Source organism: Tachysurus vachellii, chromosome 1, assembly GCF_030014155.1.
Source record: "Tachysurus vachellii isolate PV-2020 chromosome 1, HZAU_Pvac_v1, whole genome shotgun sequence".
Classification (NCBI taxonomy): Eukaryota; Metazoa; Chordata; class Actinopteri; order Siluriformes; family Bagridae; genus Tachysurus; species Tachysurus vachellii.
In genome coordinates, this window is record NC_083460.1 from 33,669,485 (window position 1) to 33,687,092 (window position 17,608).

The following is a 17,608-nucleotide window of genomic DNA, read 5'->3' on the forward strand; positions in this document are numbered from 1 at the left end:
AGCAGGCTGGGGAAAAAGTCAAGAACCTTTTTCTGAGAAAATAAACTACATTAAAAAAGCTTTTTCTTGTAAGCTGATGTGATTGCTGAATTTCTGAGCTTCTTTTATGGCTGTTGCTGAATGTTCAGGATTTTCTATTTACTCGCCTGATGGAGAAATTCATGGATACAAAATAATTCATGACATTCTTCCTGGAAATGTGTCAAATATACAGGTTTGTTTGATAAAGCAAAAAATATCTGACAAGGATTTATTTTCAGGGAGTTTATCGCAAAAAGCTTAAATTACAAAGTGATTTTATCGCTTGCATTATACACATAAAGTCTGTGGAAACAGATGCTGTTATGTACGGTGATAGAAAAAGCATTGAAATTCATAGGCATAGCTGTGGTGAATCAAGAGGATTGCGATGCTGACAAAATTGAGGTTCTGTGTGTGTGTGTGTGTGTGTGTGTATGAATCTACCTCAATATCCAGGGGGTTGCTGCACAGACGTTCAGGGAAAGCCTTATGAAGGTCTGAAAGCTTCTCCCAATCTCCTGAGCCTCTCTCATCGTCACGATCAAACCACTCTGTCCACTCAGCCTCTGCAAACCAAACATACATTTAGAGTGAGTAAAGCCAACACCTAGACATGGTAAAGCTGGATGAAAGGACAAGTTTTGTATACATATTAGTCTCATTTGCATCTGCCACTCTTCCCTGTCACACAGCAAAATTAAAGCATGTTGTGTGTATTTTACAGCCAACATGGCCACAGCCAGCAAGAATTCGGGCTCTAAGCTCAAGCACTCAAATACAAAACAGCCACACAAGCAGCTGCTCAATCAGAAGATAAGCTCCTTTACTTTTCTCAGATCAGGGCAATAGTCTCTTTGTCATGGTGAGGGAGACACTTGATTACGGTTAAGGGTTGTTTGACAGAACAGAACAACACAACACTCCAGAATATAACAATCAGTTCACACTTGTGATTTTGTATGAAGCTAATTCCTGGTTGAAGAATTACTATGTAGATGCAAGCCTGAAATCGTAAATGTACTCAGATCGCCAGTCAAAACAGAGAAAGTAAATGTTGTTGTTCTTTTAGCTACTCCCTGTTCGGGGGTCAGCACAGCGGATCATTTGGTCTGCATATTTTTTGATTTAGCACAGATCTTAAGCTGGATGGCCTTACTGACACAACCCTCCCTTTTTATCCGGGCTTGGGACCAGCACTGAGCGTGACCTCTTCAGAGGCTGTTAGCTCCCTGTCCGGGAATCAAACCCGGGCCACGGCAATGAGCGCGTGTGATAAATAAAATGTAAAATATATAAAGGGTTATGCTTCTCATTTCTTAAATGTCCTTTCCTTGATTTCCTTCCTCACATCCTCTGAGAATGCATGCAAGAGAAGGAAACAAGGACAGGAGAAATCAAAAATGAACATGTTTACCAAGTGAGACATCCTTGCTCACTGAAGCACGACTTTAAAGTGCATTTAGGGAATTCACTTACTGACGTTTCCCAGCTGTATTAACTATAAAACAAATCTGTGTACAACAGTGATTAGACACTAAATTATACTTAATTACAACATTATTGCACATTTACATCACTCACTTGACATAAATATTGCTGTTAGCCAAAATGAGATTCTATTAATCACCTGACTTCTCTGTATTTAAAGCAATGCATATAAATTGACTTTAATGCAAGCTTTATATTTGTTCCCAATGTTTATTTAATTAAGGTGATTCATTTCCTATCGTATGGCAGCTACCAACCTCAGAGCGTGAAGTGTTAACATGTGCTTCTTCCAAGACATCAGCCAGCATCTTTTCAAAACACTGCCCTGTGTTGCATCGACACAAATCTTTTTTTGTGGCATTTTGTCAAAACACAGACGTGCTCTAATGGTCCGCATTATAACTACTGCTTTGTAAAAGCAACATCCATCCATCCTCCCGGTCATTTTCTGTACCACTTATCTTGCAGAGGTTTTGTGAGGAAGCTGGAGCCTATCCCAGGGGATTCAGGAACAAGGCACAGGGCATCCTGGATCAAATGCCAGTCAGCCTAGCATGCAAGTCTTTGGACTGGGGAGAAAATCTGTGTATCCAGGTGAGAACATATAACTTCACCTCCACACACAGAGTAGACATAGCAATCGAAACCCCAGCCCCAAAGGTGCAAGAAAAATGTGCTAACAACTAAGCCACAGTTTCCCCTTGCTTTGTAAACAGATTATATAAATTAATATAAATAAAACCCAAGGCTCAGCTCTCATTTCCCCTCCACAATATGTAAATAACAGGCAGAGCAGGAGAAGTTAGCAAGCTGTCAGTATGTAAGATTTTGAAAATCATTGGAGATTTGTTTATGATCCAAATTGGTAGGTAAGGCTCATCTACCACAGCTGTGGTGACATAAACTATGACAAGCTGATGACAGCCCCTTAACGGATGCCAGTTGGGAACAAACTATTTTCACAGATGAAGACTCAATGACATATTGTTGTTGATTCATATAATAGATTAGAGATCACAACATTAGTTTGCTATGTTGTTTTGTTTTCAATCCTCTTCTGGAATGTGTGAATTGTTTTAAGTATCTTGGAATATTTTAGATGACAAACTTACTTCCCTCGGTAATATAGACAATGTTTTTAACAGGGTCAGGCGGAGTCTGTTTTCAATTAGGAAGCTTAAAGGTTCTGGGAGACGTCATTATGTTTAAGTTACAGTCTGGTCTTGAAATTTAAATATCAAGAAGAACTTTGTTTTTGCAGAATTGTTCAAAAAGCAGGTAAACAGAAAGGAGGCAAATCAGCTGGAATTGCTGAACAGGTACAGATCCAGGTTGTCATGCTGGACCCCGTACCACCTCCGTTACTCTTTAATTTAATTCCTATAGGATGCCAATAATTATGAAGCATGCCTGCTGTGCCATTAAAACGACACTCACTCTCACTCACTCATTTTCTACCGCTTATCCGAACTACCTTGGGTCACAGGGAGCCTATCTCAGTCGTCATCGGGCATCAAGGCAGGATACACCCTGGACGGAGTGCCAACCCATCGCAGGGCACACACACTCTCATTCACTCACACACATTTTCCAGAGATGCCAATCAACCTACCATGCATGTCTTTAGACCGGGGGAGGAAACCGGAGTACCCGGAGGAAACCCCCGATGCACGGGGAGAACATGCAAACTCCACACACACACAAGGCAAAGGCGGGAATAGAACCCCCAACCCTGGAGGTGTGAGGCGAACGTGCTAACTACTAAGCCACCGTGCCCACATTAAAATGACACAATAATTCTTTTTTTTTTTTTTTATCTACACATTTATATGTTTTCTGAGGCAAGCTTGAGAGTGTAAGGAGTAAGGAGTGTAAGCAGGATTACTGAACTTTGGCCTGTTTTTTTTTTTAACCTCCAGAGACCTGTATGCTACTGTTGTGTACATTACAATTTCTACTGACTGTTTCTCTTAATTCGTAGCTGATAACTATAAATTTAATCAGTGTTTTCAAGGAAGCAGTTTGGCAAAAGATTTATATCTAACAGTCCTCATATAAGGTTGGTACAATAAATATATAGACAATGAAGTGTGAGAAAATGTTATGTCCTCACATGAGGACATTCGGGTACATAAGAGGTTAATTATCTATGATGTTCTCTGTGCAGTCCATTGAAATATTCATACCATTGTCTAAGATTTTGGCGATTCCTGTTGTACATTATATTTGCCTTATTCATACCTATATAGATGTGTACAAATGTTTAAAACAAAACAGCACGGCTTCAAACTATTCATATGAATAAATAAACTAGCATAATCTGATGTGTATGATGCCTATAGTTGGGTAGAATTGTTTATTTCTGGTTGAAACATCACAAATTTACACCCTGATGATGCTAGTCGTCCATGGCCAGAGGTTAAAGAAACAATAATTGCACTTGCTTTCTGGGTGGAAAGGATAGTGTTTATTGCTCAACTGTCAAACAGGGCAGTTAACACTCTTCCAAGCAGTAGAGCTGCTCTTTACAGATCCATGAGCTGCAGTCTGAAAGACTGGCGATGACTAGCTTCTCGCTATCTCTGTGGACGTACACTAGCCTTCCTGATTCCAGAATCGTTGCTATTTCACAGTAAGGGAGACTCGGCTATGAATAAATTGGAGGAAATTGTTGGATTTGACCACAGTTTCTCACAGTGATTCACCGCTATACCAAAATTTAAGGAATGCTGTCTATTAGCTCTGAAGTAAAGTACTTGAAAAGGAAGTGAGACTTTAATTAAAAAGCAAAGGTACTGTATGGGATACAGGTGAAAAGGGAATAGAGTAGATTATTCTCACCCTGCACCCACTGACTGACAGTGGTGACAACAAAGTGTTCGCCGTAACCCGAGTGAAAGGAACTGGAGCTCCGAGCCTCCGATGATGCCTTGGTTCCTATATTTCAGAACCACACACAAACCCAAACACAGTCACACACACCAGAAACAATGTAAGCAAACTTATCTACACAAATATCATCAGAATTTTTGGAATTCAGGAAGAGCTTCACCTTGATAAACGGCGTGATCCTCCACCACTGAAGATATATCCCCTTTTACAGTAATAAAACTCCACGGGTGCCTGGAGACAAAGTGACCGATAAGGAACCATGGGGACAAGAGAAAATAGCAGATGAGTAAAAACTGATACAGAACATTAAGGTATTGAGGTCAAAGAACAAGAATATAGTGAGAAAGAAAGAGAGACAGACATGGAATGAATTATAGTCAGAGAGTTACATAACTTAGAGAAAGACCGACAGATAAAACGTTAAACCCAATGATGTGATTTGTATGATTAAAGCAGAGATTTATAATGGCTAACAATTAAAAAAAAAAAAAAACATGGTTATATGGATGACAACTGGAAAGTGTTAAGGGGCAAATAATAATACTTGAAAAATGTGTCTCACCAAATTGTTCAAAATGCTTGAATGTAAGTTTGAGTAGTGTAAAATCAGAATATCAACTTGTGGAGTGTGAGATACTAGAACTTTTCACACTGCATTTAACTTCAGATTATCATGGTTCTAAACCCTACTTTTAACCCCAGGTTAAAAAAAATTCACACTTGTAATTTAGGAGCATGTTTAGCATGGCTTTTTACACATGGTTATAAAACACAGCTCTTACGCAGGGTTAGCAGAGCTTTTGTGGCGTTAACCCTACATTGCATTGCCAAACATGCATAGTGTGAAACAGGGGATGTTAGAATGTTACAGCTAGATGCTTAGCAAATTCCTGTGTAAGTTTTTAACTATAGAAATCCAAACTGCTGTCAAGTCATAATGTTAGAAACCAGAAAATTAATGACCAATCAGATAAGAGAATTCAACAATGCTGTAGTATAAAGAAATGTATTAAATAGTAGAAAAGAGACATCTCTCTCTTAGAAAGCACTACAATGATAATGATGAAGTGAAATAAAGTGTGTTGGCCAAATAAAGCATTTCTGGACAGGTAGGGTAATAACAGCGGGAGATTTTCCCATCTTCCCCCTGGTGTGAATGTTCCATCTGAGGGACAGAGAGAGAGAGAGGAAAAAGAGAAAGTGCTGGACTAGTTAACGCACACTGCAATTTTGTTGACTGACAGGTATCTTTGGTTCAACAAGAGCAGAACACGTAAGTAAAATCTAATCAACCAATCTCAAAACTGACCATGTGACATCACATTGCACCAAGCACTTATTTTCACTGATTCATTTTTTTTTTACATAAATAAATTGTCTTTTGGCTTGCTAATAAACTTCAAAAATTCTCCCCATCTCCATTCATTCCATTCATTCTTTGAGGAAAGTCATCAGGGCACCAGGAAAATATGGAAATTGGTTTCTTGGAGTGGTATAGCAGTAAGAGTAAGAGCAATATTTCTTTGGCTACGGCAGGATTATTGCATATGCATTGCATGAAATGGTCCCCGGCACACTGCCAATCTTTAAGATGTCTTGGTGATGGTGTGTGTCCAAGCGTGTGGCTTTAAAAAAAAAAGATGGAAGCCCCTATCTATTATTTCTTATTCCCCTCTTCTTGACTTCCATCAAGGTGTAAATATTTAACTGTCGGTGAAAATATATGGAAGAACTTTAAGCACTAGCCAGAGCAGCGTGTTAGTTTCTTCCCTGAGAGACTGTTTCAGGGGTGATGTTTGATTTAGTTCCTGAGACAAGCTCAGACACACACTTATATTACTGATTCAACACTTGCGAGACCGCATTCATATAAATAGCCGCTCCTGTGCATTCGGATTGTAAGAGAATGTTGATTTATATGGGAATATATGTCTACTTTTGAGAAAATATGATATTGATACTTTTCTGATTTAACAAGGATACGTTTAAAGAATCCAAATATTCAATAGGATTTAATGTAATGATTTTGTGTTATACAATCGGTGTCGGAAAATAAGTGCTTCAAGGGTGGTGGTGGTGGGGGTGGGCGTGTCTAACAGATTCAGAGGCCACACCTCCTTCACTACTTCATTACTGGATGAGAGAAGAAGATCAAGATAGAAACTCACGGTGCATTTCTACAGGTCTAAATTAGGTCTTGTGATTCCTCAGAGGTGCAGAGGAGGTCCGAGATTGGAGCAAAAAACCATCTGCTCCCGTTTATTAAATCTGGGCTCTGACTCGGCCTGGGATTCACACACTGACTCTGCGCCGCATAGAATTTATTGAGAACCGACAGGCAGCTGCTAGGAGACTTGGACGTAGACTGTCTTGCCTGAGCCTAATCATGGCATTTGTAATTAGTAGAGAAAATGAGGAGTTCGCAGATCAGAGACAGATACAGGCAATGTGCTGCCTGAATGAGGAGCATCTAGTTAAGTGGGTTATTTGGGCCAAATGCTAACATTGTCCATGTTTACAAAAATGACAAATAAATTTAACACAAAAAATAAATACTAAACTAGTAATGACAATGAAAACATGCTTAGGCTCGCTTGCTTCTAAAAGAACTTTTAACTATCTATGATGAATTTTCAGTTACATACTACACAGGCAAAGTGACAGTGTATTGAAATACATTAAACTCTTAAATTAATCTAATCTGTCATCTTAGTTAGGGATTTGCATTTATATATATATATATATATTCGGTTAATATTCAGTGAATGAAGAAACACAATATACTATAATCCCAATTATGTCCGGTTCAGTTCACTAAATGTGAGAAAACATCCATGCGGAAGGTTAATATTTATGCACACTGTATTTAATGGGTCCTAACCGTGTATAATTCTTCCACAGCAGTTAAACATCTCTGCTTAGAGTGGCATGTGTTTATGTAGTGAAAGTAATTGAGACGTACAGCAAAAGCTTGATTGGATGTCAGTTTAGTATTTCAGCCTGTAGTTCTGCTGTAAGTGCCCCTGCTTTGGTCTGTTTTAAAATTCAAACTGTGTGCTACTGAGATTAATGTTTACAAGCAGTGAATGAAAACACAGATATGAATGCTCCACATGGAGCAACTCTCAGTGTAACGTGAAAGTGTCACAGAGAAGTTGAGACATGGCTGGTGTAAAATGGGCTTCGTCTGCCAACACCAGGTACCTGGTTTATGTCTTTTAGTAATAGTTGTTCTGAATGTTATTGGAAATGTATTATCTCTTCTATTCTTCATAGCTGATGCTTCATAACTGACGAGTCTCTCCTGCCTGCATGAGAATAAAAACTGCTATCTCACAAAATACTGCCAGACTGAGCGACATGATATAATAATACTAATATTGTTTTACTGTGTCACAGTATGATTTTCTGTGAGATCCTGGATATAGTGATTATTTTTAAAAGTTATAAACAAACTGACTGGAAACTGGGGTATCCAGAGAAACCCTCTGAAGCATTGGGAGAATATGACCGCAGAGCTCCAAGACAAATATGCTAAAGTCTAAACCACTGTACACCGATCAGTCATAACACCTATATCACTGACAGGTGAAGTGAACAATGTACTACTTAAACATTGTTGCATTGTTGTAAGTAAACCCCTTCATGGAAATGCTATTCCCTAATGACAGTGGACTCATTCCGCAGGATAATGCATCGTGCCACGCTAAAAAATGTACAAATATGATTTAAGGAACTTGATATTGGAAGCCTCAAAATTCCTCAGAGCTCTATCTGATCAAGCATCTGTGGGATATACTGAACAAACAAATCTGATCCATAGAGGCCTCACCTTGCAACTTACAGGATTTAAAGGATCAGCTGCGAATGTTTTGGTGTCAGATACCACAACACACCTTCACTGGTCTTGTGGAGTCCAAGTCTTGATGGGTTTGAGCTATTTTAGTGGCAATACAGAGACATTGCATAACATTGTTATGGCTGATCTTGCTGGCTATTTATTAGCAAACCTATATACAATGATACATACCACGTATCATTGAAATGTCTTTAAGAATCATGATATGATATATTTTGTTCTCCAGCCCCAACCAGAATACCCAAATTCAATACCGCGCCAGCCTGGACTCACAGATGGCACAACTGTCTAAGGGTTTGGTCTGTTGTTGGGAGGTCAGATATTCTTATCCCCAATGACACCATAACTATCTGTAGTTGGGAACCAGTTTTGCCAACATGCTGTCAGCTCGATATTGAAATAATTGTAGGATTGGATAGTGTGCAGGGAGCTATTACTTCTGTACTTCTGCCTCATGATAAGAATGATGATTATCACCACTATTACCACATACCACAACAAGGTAGAGACACGTGATTTTTCACATTTTAAAGAAAACACACGTGACGTGACATACAGCTAAGTATGGTGACCCATACTCAGAATTCGTTCTATGCACTTAACCCATCCAAAGTGCACACACACACCGTGAACACACACCCGGAGCAGTGGGCAGCCATTTATGCTGCGGCGCCCGGGGAGCAGTTGGTGGGGTTTCGGTGCCTTGCTCAAGGGCACCTCAGTCGTGGTATTGCCGGCCCAAGACTCGAACCCACAACCTTAGGGTTAGGAGTCAAACACTCTAACCATTAGGCCATGACTTCCCCCACACAGAAGCTTGAAAATGTCAGCACAGCCAAATATTTTGAATGCTCAAATTTTAGTTTTTCAAACTGTAAGGACGTTTAAGACATCACAAAACAGTAAGAGTTGTTATTACAATATTCTATGCTAAATAGCCAAGTACTGTATAACTGGTATCACAGTCACAGTGCAAAAGCAAAACAATTTTCACTTTTGGCTTAATTAGCTTTCTGCAGTCACATTTAACTGCTTATAATTGCAGTAAGTGAATTAATCAGCACTACTGTGCCTCACAGCAGTAAGAGTAGATCTATATTAAATGATACTCAACTACTCAATAATACAGTTATACTCTATTTCACCCTGCTTTCTTTTTTTTTTACTTAAAAATGCAAGAATAAATACTGTGCCAAAACTTTACATAGTCTACATTATCATGTCAAAGACTGAGAATCATCAGTGTTGGAAGGGCCTGAAATATTTTAGCAATAAAAACGCTTAGACATGATTTTGCACTTTAGTCACTGGCAATAAAGTGACATGCAGTAAATCATTTTATTGGAAACCATACCCTGAATCTAGGCCGGCATATTCACCATTGATCTCTGAGTAGGAAGGATAGCCTTCTTCTCTCCCCAGGAGATCAGAGATACGCTAGCCAATTGCAGTTGTCTGTTAGCATGTACTGAATATATATATAGCAAAGGGCAGATAGTGCTCTCCTCTAAGCATGTTCAGCGGTCCCATGCCGGGTGGTTTCATGTGTATTGAATTAAGAACTTATCTTGTATATTGAATTATAGATGTCATACGCTAAGCAATTAAAATAAAATGGGTTTGATTTACACTGCTCATAAAAACCTTTTGCTTTTAGAAGTAAAAAACTTTTTTTTGCTTCTAGTCCATTTTAAATTGGTCCTTGTCCACTTTGAACTAGCCCTAAAAAAATTCAACTCTATTTCACTTAAGAGGTTTCTAGTGACACTTAAGTTCTCAAACGCTACAACAATTTGTTTAGGAAGTATTAAGAACCCTTAACTGTAACAACAACCACTTAATGAACCTGTAAAAACTGCTTTTTTTTAAAGAATGTACATTTTGTGTCTTGTATGTTGCTGACATATACTTGTTCCACATCCTTAAAAGAAGCTTTAAAAATATTTGCTCTAAATGTCTGACTCTAAATGACACGGTCCTTAATAAAGAACTCAGCAAGACCTATAGACTTGTACCTGAATCCGAGCCGATGAAAATGACGGCTGCCCAACTTGGTCAGAGTTTTCCTAGCAGAGTCCTCGAGGTTGTTCGAACCCTCATCGTTCACCATCATGGCCAAGATCTGACCATCCTCCACTGCCTCCACATACTGGGCCAGGCGCCTGCTTTCGTCTTTGCTCCGGTAAGTATCAAACCTGCAAAGTAGGTCACAGAAAAATACATTATCTAACCATGAAAGTTTCTGGAAGCCAAACAAACATTCCAAGCGAGTTGGACTAAGTTGCTGTTTTGAACCAAAGTATAGCCAAAGGCCAGGTTATTCTTCTCTGATGAGAAAAAAACTGATTACGGGCCAATCACGCAGGGCTGGAAGGAGAGTTTTGTTTTGACAATTGATCTAAAGTTTCTGTTCCCTGGTTTAATGCCAGCCAGTCGATAAATCAGTATATTCCTAATGTAATGAACCACAAGCTGTTAAATGGCCAGATCATAGCTTAGGAAAAGGAAATGCAGATCATAGAAGAAGCAAAGTGTCATGCACGTGAAACAGGGTCACCGGGACACAAAGTCAGAGAAGAGGGATAGAAATGAGAGTTATTCATGATGTGGTCACTGAAACGGAGACACAGTTATATAAAGATGAACAGATAGACAGAGTTATACTTTGTAAAAAAAGAGAGATGAACAGTGGATTATACATGATGGAAAGAGAGATGGATAACGATGAATATCCAGAGAGATGAGATATCCAGTGAGAGAAAGAGAGAGAATTATCCAAATATTTAAGCATTTTCAATCAGCAAAATAAGGAACAGCTGCATGTATAATAACATAATTATAATATAATAAGCTCCACCTCTTTAACAAAGTACAGCAAGAATACTGACTTATCATTGCGTAGAACTTCTCCTGTTGTGGGCTCGATGACATGGACAATAATGCCTCGGTTGCCCCAGCTCCTCTCAAAATGATAGCTGTTTTCATTTCCTTCTCCAGGATGCAACGTTTTGTTAAGGAACGTCCACGACAGCTTCTTCTCAGCGTGAATCTCCAGCGTCCCTCCTGTTCCTACACCAACATACTTTCTCCCAAAATAACTGTGCTCATCACTGGTGTCGTCAGATCTGTTACGAAAAACACAGCAAATAAGCAGATAACGTAGGTCACCATTTTCAGTGGATCTACAACACATCCGCTGTCCTATAATAGTCATTTCCTCTGATGGATTGAATAGATGTAGGCGGCAAAACTGCAAAGCAACAGATGGTTTATGCAGTAATTGTTTTGTTGTTGAGTGCCGTTTATATGCTTACCTGCTAAAATGGACATTAGGTTTTGGTGAGTATAAATGAATAAATCAGCCATTATAATTTTATTCCAGAGATATCAGGCATGCTAGTGTTTGACACGACTAAACTTACTTCTATGTGAGAGAAATGAATAAGCAGTTTGATACCAATCTGTGTGTGTTGAAGAAGACTGTTGTTCTAGCTTCAAGGTGGCTGCTAATGTAGGTCTGATATCCATTTGTATACATAGAAATCACCAACCAAATAAACATTTTACGAGGTCGTTTATATACACTATATGCACAGTGTTAAACTAGAGATTACAAGCTACATATGCTGTAACTACATTCACCATGAAGCTCCAGAGATAAATTGAAAAAGCAAACATGTCTTTTGCTGATTAAATTTAAATTTTGTCCAAACCTTATTACAGAAAGCAATATCACATCTAATGCCTGTATATTATAATAAAGTGTCTTATTTAGATAGTGTTACCCTGGTATTACCTGCCATACAGTGAGATGGTGAGGTTTCCTTTATATGGACACTCAGGACTGCCGATGTGCAGCTCGCCATTGTTCCCAATGAGGATATGTTTGGCACGAAGTACGATGGGCTGGTTAGTGTCAGCGATCACAAGCTTTCCTACAGAGGACACAGAACACTTCCGTGACATGATCTCAAACCCAAAACATCTATGATCGCTCCTTTTAAGGTCCCTGAGCTGCAGCATTAACCCAAACATGATCTTTACTCATAGGAGAGATGTGAATGGATTTCTCATTCAAGTGAAACAGATGATCCTTTCAGTTAAACAGACTTAAATCTCCTGTGACAAATTTCATGATGGTTGAAGGAAGGCAGAAGGGGAAATACCTCCGTTGAGAATCTCTATAGAATGGACAGTGGCTGAGGAAGTAAGAAGCAGTTTACGACCAAAGCCGATGGTGACGTGGTGAGATTCACTAAAGCCAGGAGTCCAGGGCTGCAACCCGGGCATCTGATCTGGACAAACTGCAGAGTGGACAAACACATACAGTATATACACACAGAACAACATGACTTCATTAACCAGACACAAATTAAAAAAGGTATCCCAACCCATGACACTGTTCAATATTTTGTATTGTTACACCCTTGGGTCAGGACTCAACATTGTGTGCATATACTGTATACGGACATCAATAACATTTTGACTGATGTAATGAATTATAAGCAATAAATTATTTGGTCAATAAAAAAGGCAATTTAGCCTTTTTATCATGGAAGCAAGCATTTAAGCTATTTTGAGTTTGTTTATTTTTGATGTATTTCTTGTTTATTAATTGTGCCTTGTTTTATTATGTTTTACTGCAAAGATAAAATGGCCAGGATTTTGCTTATAGACTATACATAAGTTTTTACCCAAGCCAAAAAATAAAGGAATTAAAGGAAGAAATCTCAATCTTCAGTTCACATATAAATGCCATCCTGAATTTGCAGCTAAAACACCCAAAAATTTACACGATATCATTATATTCAATATCAGGCATTATTTACCTTTGTTATCTTAAAATCACAAGAATAATAAAGGCAGTAAGCACAGCAAGACAGGAGCTGTTAAAGAAATCCCTGTTCAATTCATTCTACCTGAAAATCACCTTATCATTATGCAATACCTCTCCCAGAAACAATGCTACCTGACTAGCACATACATCCGACCATGCAGGATAAGAAAGTTTTAAAAATCATCAACATTTTTCTACATTTAATCATTGTATTTTCATGCATTACATGTATTTTTCTGAATTTTCTTGTAAATTACAACATTATAAAAGTCCTTTTAATTAGAAAATTCATTCATTCATTCATTCATTCAGTCAGTCATTTATTCATTCATTCATTCATTCATTCACTCATTCATTCATTCAGTCAGTTGTTTATTCATTCATTCATTCATTCATTCATTCACTCATTCATTCATTCTAGTAACTTTCAATTCAGTAACTTTAGTTTTATCATGACACAAGTACATTGCTTTGCATTGTGCATATCTGTTCATATATGAGAGATAAAATATGAGAATCATAATATGAGAGATAATTTTGTGACATCACCACTGTTTCCCTATGAAACTTCTGAACAGCAAGGCCAATGTTTATTTTGACATTGCCATTCTAAAACCTTCCACTTTTTCCCTCTGATGAAGTCCTGACCTCTGTTGGCAGTGTGATTTGGGTTGTTGTCTCCCAATTAGACTGGATGCATTTCTCTGTAAATTGGCAGAGAGAATGTTTCTGTAGACCTCTGAATTCATTCTGCTGCTACCATCAATAAAGATTAATGAACCCTTTCCAGAAGCAGCCGTGGAAGCCCAAGCCATGACACCACCATCTCCACGCTTGACTGATGAGCTTGTATGTTTCAGATCATGAGCAGATCCTTTCGATCTTCACACGTTCATGATACCTATCAATCACTTTAGTAGAGGTTAATCCTGATTCTTGGCTCATCTCTGTATTTTCAATGAATTCCAGTCTGGCCTTGTTTCTGTTGATGAATGGCTTGCAGCTTGTTGTACAGCCTCTGTATTTCTGCTCTCAAAGTCTTTTTCAGTTTTGAATTGTGATACATTTACCCCTGCCCAGTGGAAGTTGTTAGTGATGTTATCACCTGTTTAATATTGAGTTTTTCTTCACAGCTCTCACAGTGTTTCTGTCACCAACAGCTGTTGTCTTCCATAGCTGACCTGTTTGATGTCTGGTTCTTAGTCCTGCATCTGGTTTAGTTTTCAGCATTGTTGTACTGGCTATATCCAATGCTTGTGCAATGTCTCTGACCTATTTTCCCCTCTTTTCCCAGCTTCATGGTGAGATGGCTTGTTTTTCTCCCATAGACAGCTCTCTGGAGTTCATGTTTATTCTTTTCAACAACAAATGTGGTCTTGACAGGTGAAACCCAGGGCTCAAAGCAACATATTCACAGATACACCTGTCTGTAACATGTTCCTATATGTTTTTGATCACTTAAAAAATGTGATTTAAACAAAGGTTGTCAAAGTTGATGAACACTTCTAGATGGGTCGAATAATAAAAGCTGACTTACTGTCATATATCCATAGTTTGATCTCAAGCCAAAATGCCTTTATGGATACCCTGAATTGGCCATACGACTTTCACTCAACTTATTCAAAAGCAACCCACTCACTATAAACCTCCATCAAACTCTGTGAGATGTCATTCTTAATGGACTGATGTTCTTTATAAAGGACATCTTTCTTAAAAGCAGACACGAGCACTGCTGTGATTACAGCAAACCAGACAGAATCATCCTGCTTCTATATCCTTAAAAAATCCATTTATGCATTTGGTCAATTACATGAACCCTTAGCATCTTTCTCACATGTATAAAAGTAACCATGAAAAAAAAAAGAAACAAAGGCATTTTTGATGCATTCAATTTCTCTACCATCCAATAAAAAAGATGAAGAATCATTTCTGCATGGTGGAGGAAAAATGGTCGTAATTACTGCGAGCGAGCAAATGTTCCAGTGCTGACTTCTGTTTGCAATTACAATAAAGTGGCTGAAAGAAAGGAAATAGCATGTTTATATCTCTATACAGTAAATATGAAAAGCGTGAGTTTGACCTTGAACGTCCATAACAAAACTGGACCACAAGGTAACAAGTGGATAAATGATGAGCTTATTCAAAATTCCTTTCGCTGTTGCTCTTTCTTGGCAATTTGGTCATTTTGGAAGCTCCTGTATATTACGTAGTTAATGCGTAGTTGCGTTAAAAGTTCTAGAACTCAGTGGAACTACTGAACTCTAGCAGATTTCTCAGCAGATAATTAAGACAAATGCTCAGACTTGCATGTTTTAGGGAACTAACAAAGTTAGACCACAGGGACTAATTAAAATCTGTAAAGCTGTGAATGGTTCGTTGGAATTACTGGACTTTTTCCATTACTGTAAAAATTTGTTTTTACAGCTGGATTAGTTTTAAAATGGGCTAGAGGTTTGGAAATGACAAATGGCTGCTTTCACTGGAAGACTCTTCTATTTACCATCCAATACTTAAACTATAAAACACTCTGGGGGTGTACTGTTATTGGAGAATTATCAACATCAGGATTCATTCTAGAATTTTGTGTCTGGGATTCAATGATGAGAGAATGACACCCCGAAGTGTTTTAGTCCTCATATTCCACAGCAAATTGCAATCACTGACATTTATTATTTAGTAAAAAATATTTTATCCCATGTCTTGATGACTCCGGTGCTGGAAAACTACAGCTTTATCACTGACTGTTACAAAGAGCTGAGACTGGAGACTCCTTCCAAAAATGAAATGTCTCGTCACAGAAAATATCAAAATAACACCAAAAACACATTACTTGTTTTTTAATCTTTTTATGTAGAATATCCATTATTCATACAAATCCATGTGTAAGCTGCTACTATAACCAAATTAGAACAAGTAATTGAATATAAAACTGGGATTTAAATTTTAGCCAGAACTTCTATCAGAGCTGCTCATTAATTCATTAATTTTCTACCGCTTATCCGAACTACCTCGGGTCACGGGGAGCCTGTGCCTATCTCAGGCGTCATCGGGCATCGAGGCAGGATACACCCTGGACGGAGTGCCAACCCATCGCAGGGCACACATGCACACTCTCATTCACTCACGCACTCACACACTACGGACAATTTTCCAGAGATGCCAATCAACCTACCATGCATGTCTTTGGACCGGGGGAGGAAACCGGAGTACCCGGAGGAAACCCCCGAGGCACGGGGAGAACATGCAAACTCCACATACACAAAGCGGAGGCGGGAATCGAACCCCGACCCTGAAGGTGTGAGACTAACCACTAAGCCACCGTGCCCCCCAATCAGAGCTGCTGTTAAAGATATATATACCAAACAGTAATCCTCCTGAATCACTGAATCCTTTTTGTGTCCTGCATTATGTCTGTTCTCATTTTACATTAAAATAGGTGTCCCTGTTTAAGTACGTTTCCTAACAAATTCCAGGTCCTTCTTGTATCAAGGATTTTCTATACAATAATCATGTTTTACTTTACACACAGGTTAATTTATGCATTCACAAACCTTTTTTTTACTTGTATTTTTTTTTTTACCAAACCTTTCTCTATATTTAAACATTATAAGCCATATTCTGCAAATTCATAACACTTTATCCCAGTTAAGCACAGTTTCCTTCCTTTGGTTGTACAACAAATTCAAGGACAGAATATTTATGCATGGCTCTTAAGGTTTGGGCACAAATAGGGGGCATTATTTTTAATCCTGCCATGCTCTGGCACATGATAGACCAAAAAAAGTAGAAGTAGCTGAACGCAAATGAACACAAATAAAGTAGCGTATGGCAGTAATGGTATGATTCAGAGACAGAAAGACAGAGAGAGAGAGAAAGAGAGAGAGATAGAGAAGGAGAAAAATAGAGAAAAACTTAGAAAGAAACAGGGGACGTACCAGCCTGGATAATGGGCAGAAAAGCTCCGAGTAGTACAAGACAGATCTTCATTTTTCACGCTGTCAGTGGAGTTCGGCCAGACGGAGTTTCAAGGCACCTGCAGAAAGAGACATCAATAAATCAGGCCACACCAAGCAGGCTGAGTTAGTACACAGTGAGTGTTTGCTGGTTTGGGTGTGTGTCCCTGTGGGAAAGGTGTGGAATCAGATTCAGATCGAAATGTGTTTAACTTTTTGAGGGATTTGAATAAGGAGATAATGCAACATGACAAACATATATCTATCTGTGATCTTATGTACACACATAACCAATATCTACATACTGTAAATGGATACATACAAACATCGATCAACGAACTTCAAATAACAATAACCTGACAGACAGGTGAGTAAGAGAAATGCATTTGTTTAACTATGGTTATGTAAAGAGTTACATAACGCATACAGGGGCGTAGACATAGACAGTGCATAAAGCAGATGCAGCCTGCCATTCTGTTACCGCTAATAAAGTTATAGTTCAGCTTCCTGTTTAGCTACACTGGCCTGTGCAACACATTTTGACAGAAAACACTTTGA

The 17,608-nt window shown here is 38.6% G+C and overlaps 1 protein-coding gene across 1 annotated transcript in view; it reads right to left on the bottom strand.

Moving 5' to 3' along the window:
- The window catches only part of LOC132855214 (cell migration-inducing and hyaluronan-binding protein-like), a 128,296-nt gene that overhangs the window by 56,448 nt on the left and 54,240 nt on the right, over positions 1 to 17,608 (bottom strand). The window contains exons 2-9 of the mRNA XM_060884013.1: positions 17,033 to 17,130; positions 12,427 to 12,564; positions 12,057 to 12,195; positions 11,149 to 11,385; positions 10,276 to 10,455; positions 4,562 to 4,632; positions 4,351 to 4,446; positions 466 to 587 (exon numbers count right to left, since the gene is read on the bottom strand). Coding sequence (XP_060739996.1) covers positions 466 to 587; positions 4,351 to 4,446; positions 4,562 to 4,632; positions 10,276 to 10,455; positions 11,149 to 11,385; positions 12,057 to 12,195; positions 12,427 to 12,564; positions 17,033 to 17,084 — 1,035 coding nt within the window. The 5' untranslated portion in view covers positions 17,085 to 17,130. The remainder of the gene's footprint in view (positions 1 to 465; positions 588 to 4,350; positions 4,447 to 4,561; positions 4,633 to 10,275; positions 10,456 to 11,148; positions 11,386 to 12,056; positions 12,196 to 12,426; positions 12,565 to 17,032; positions 17,131 to 17,608) is intronic.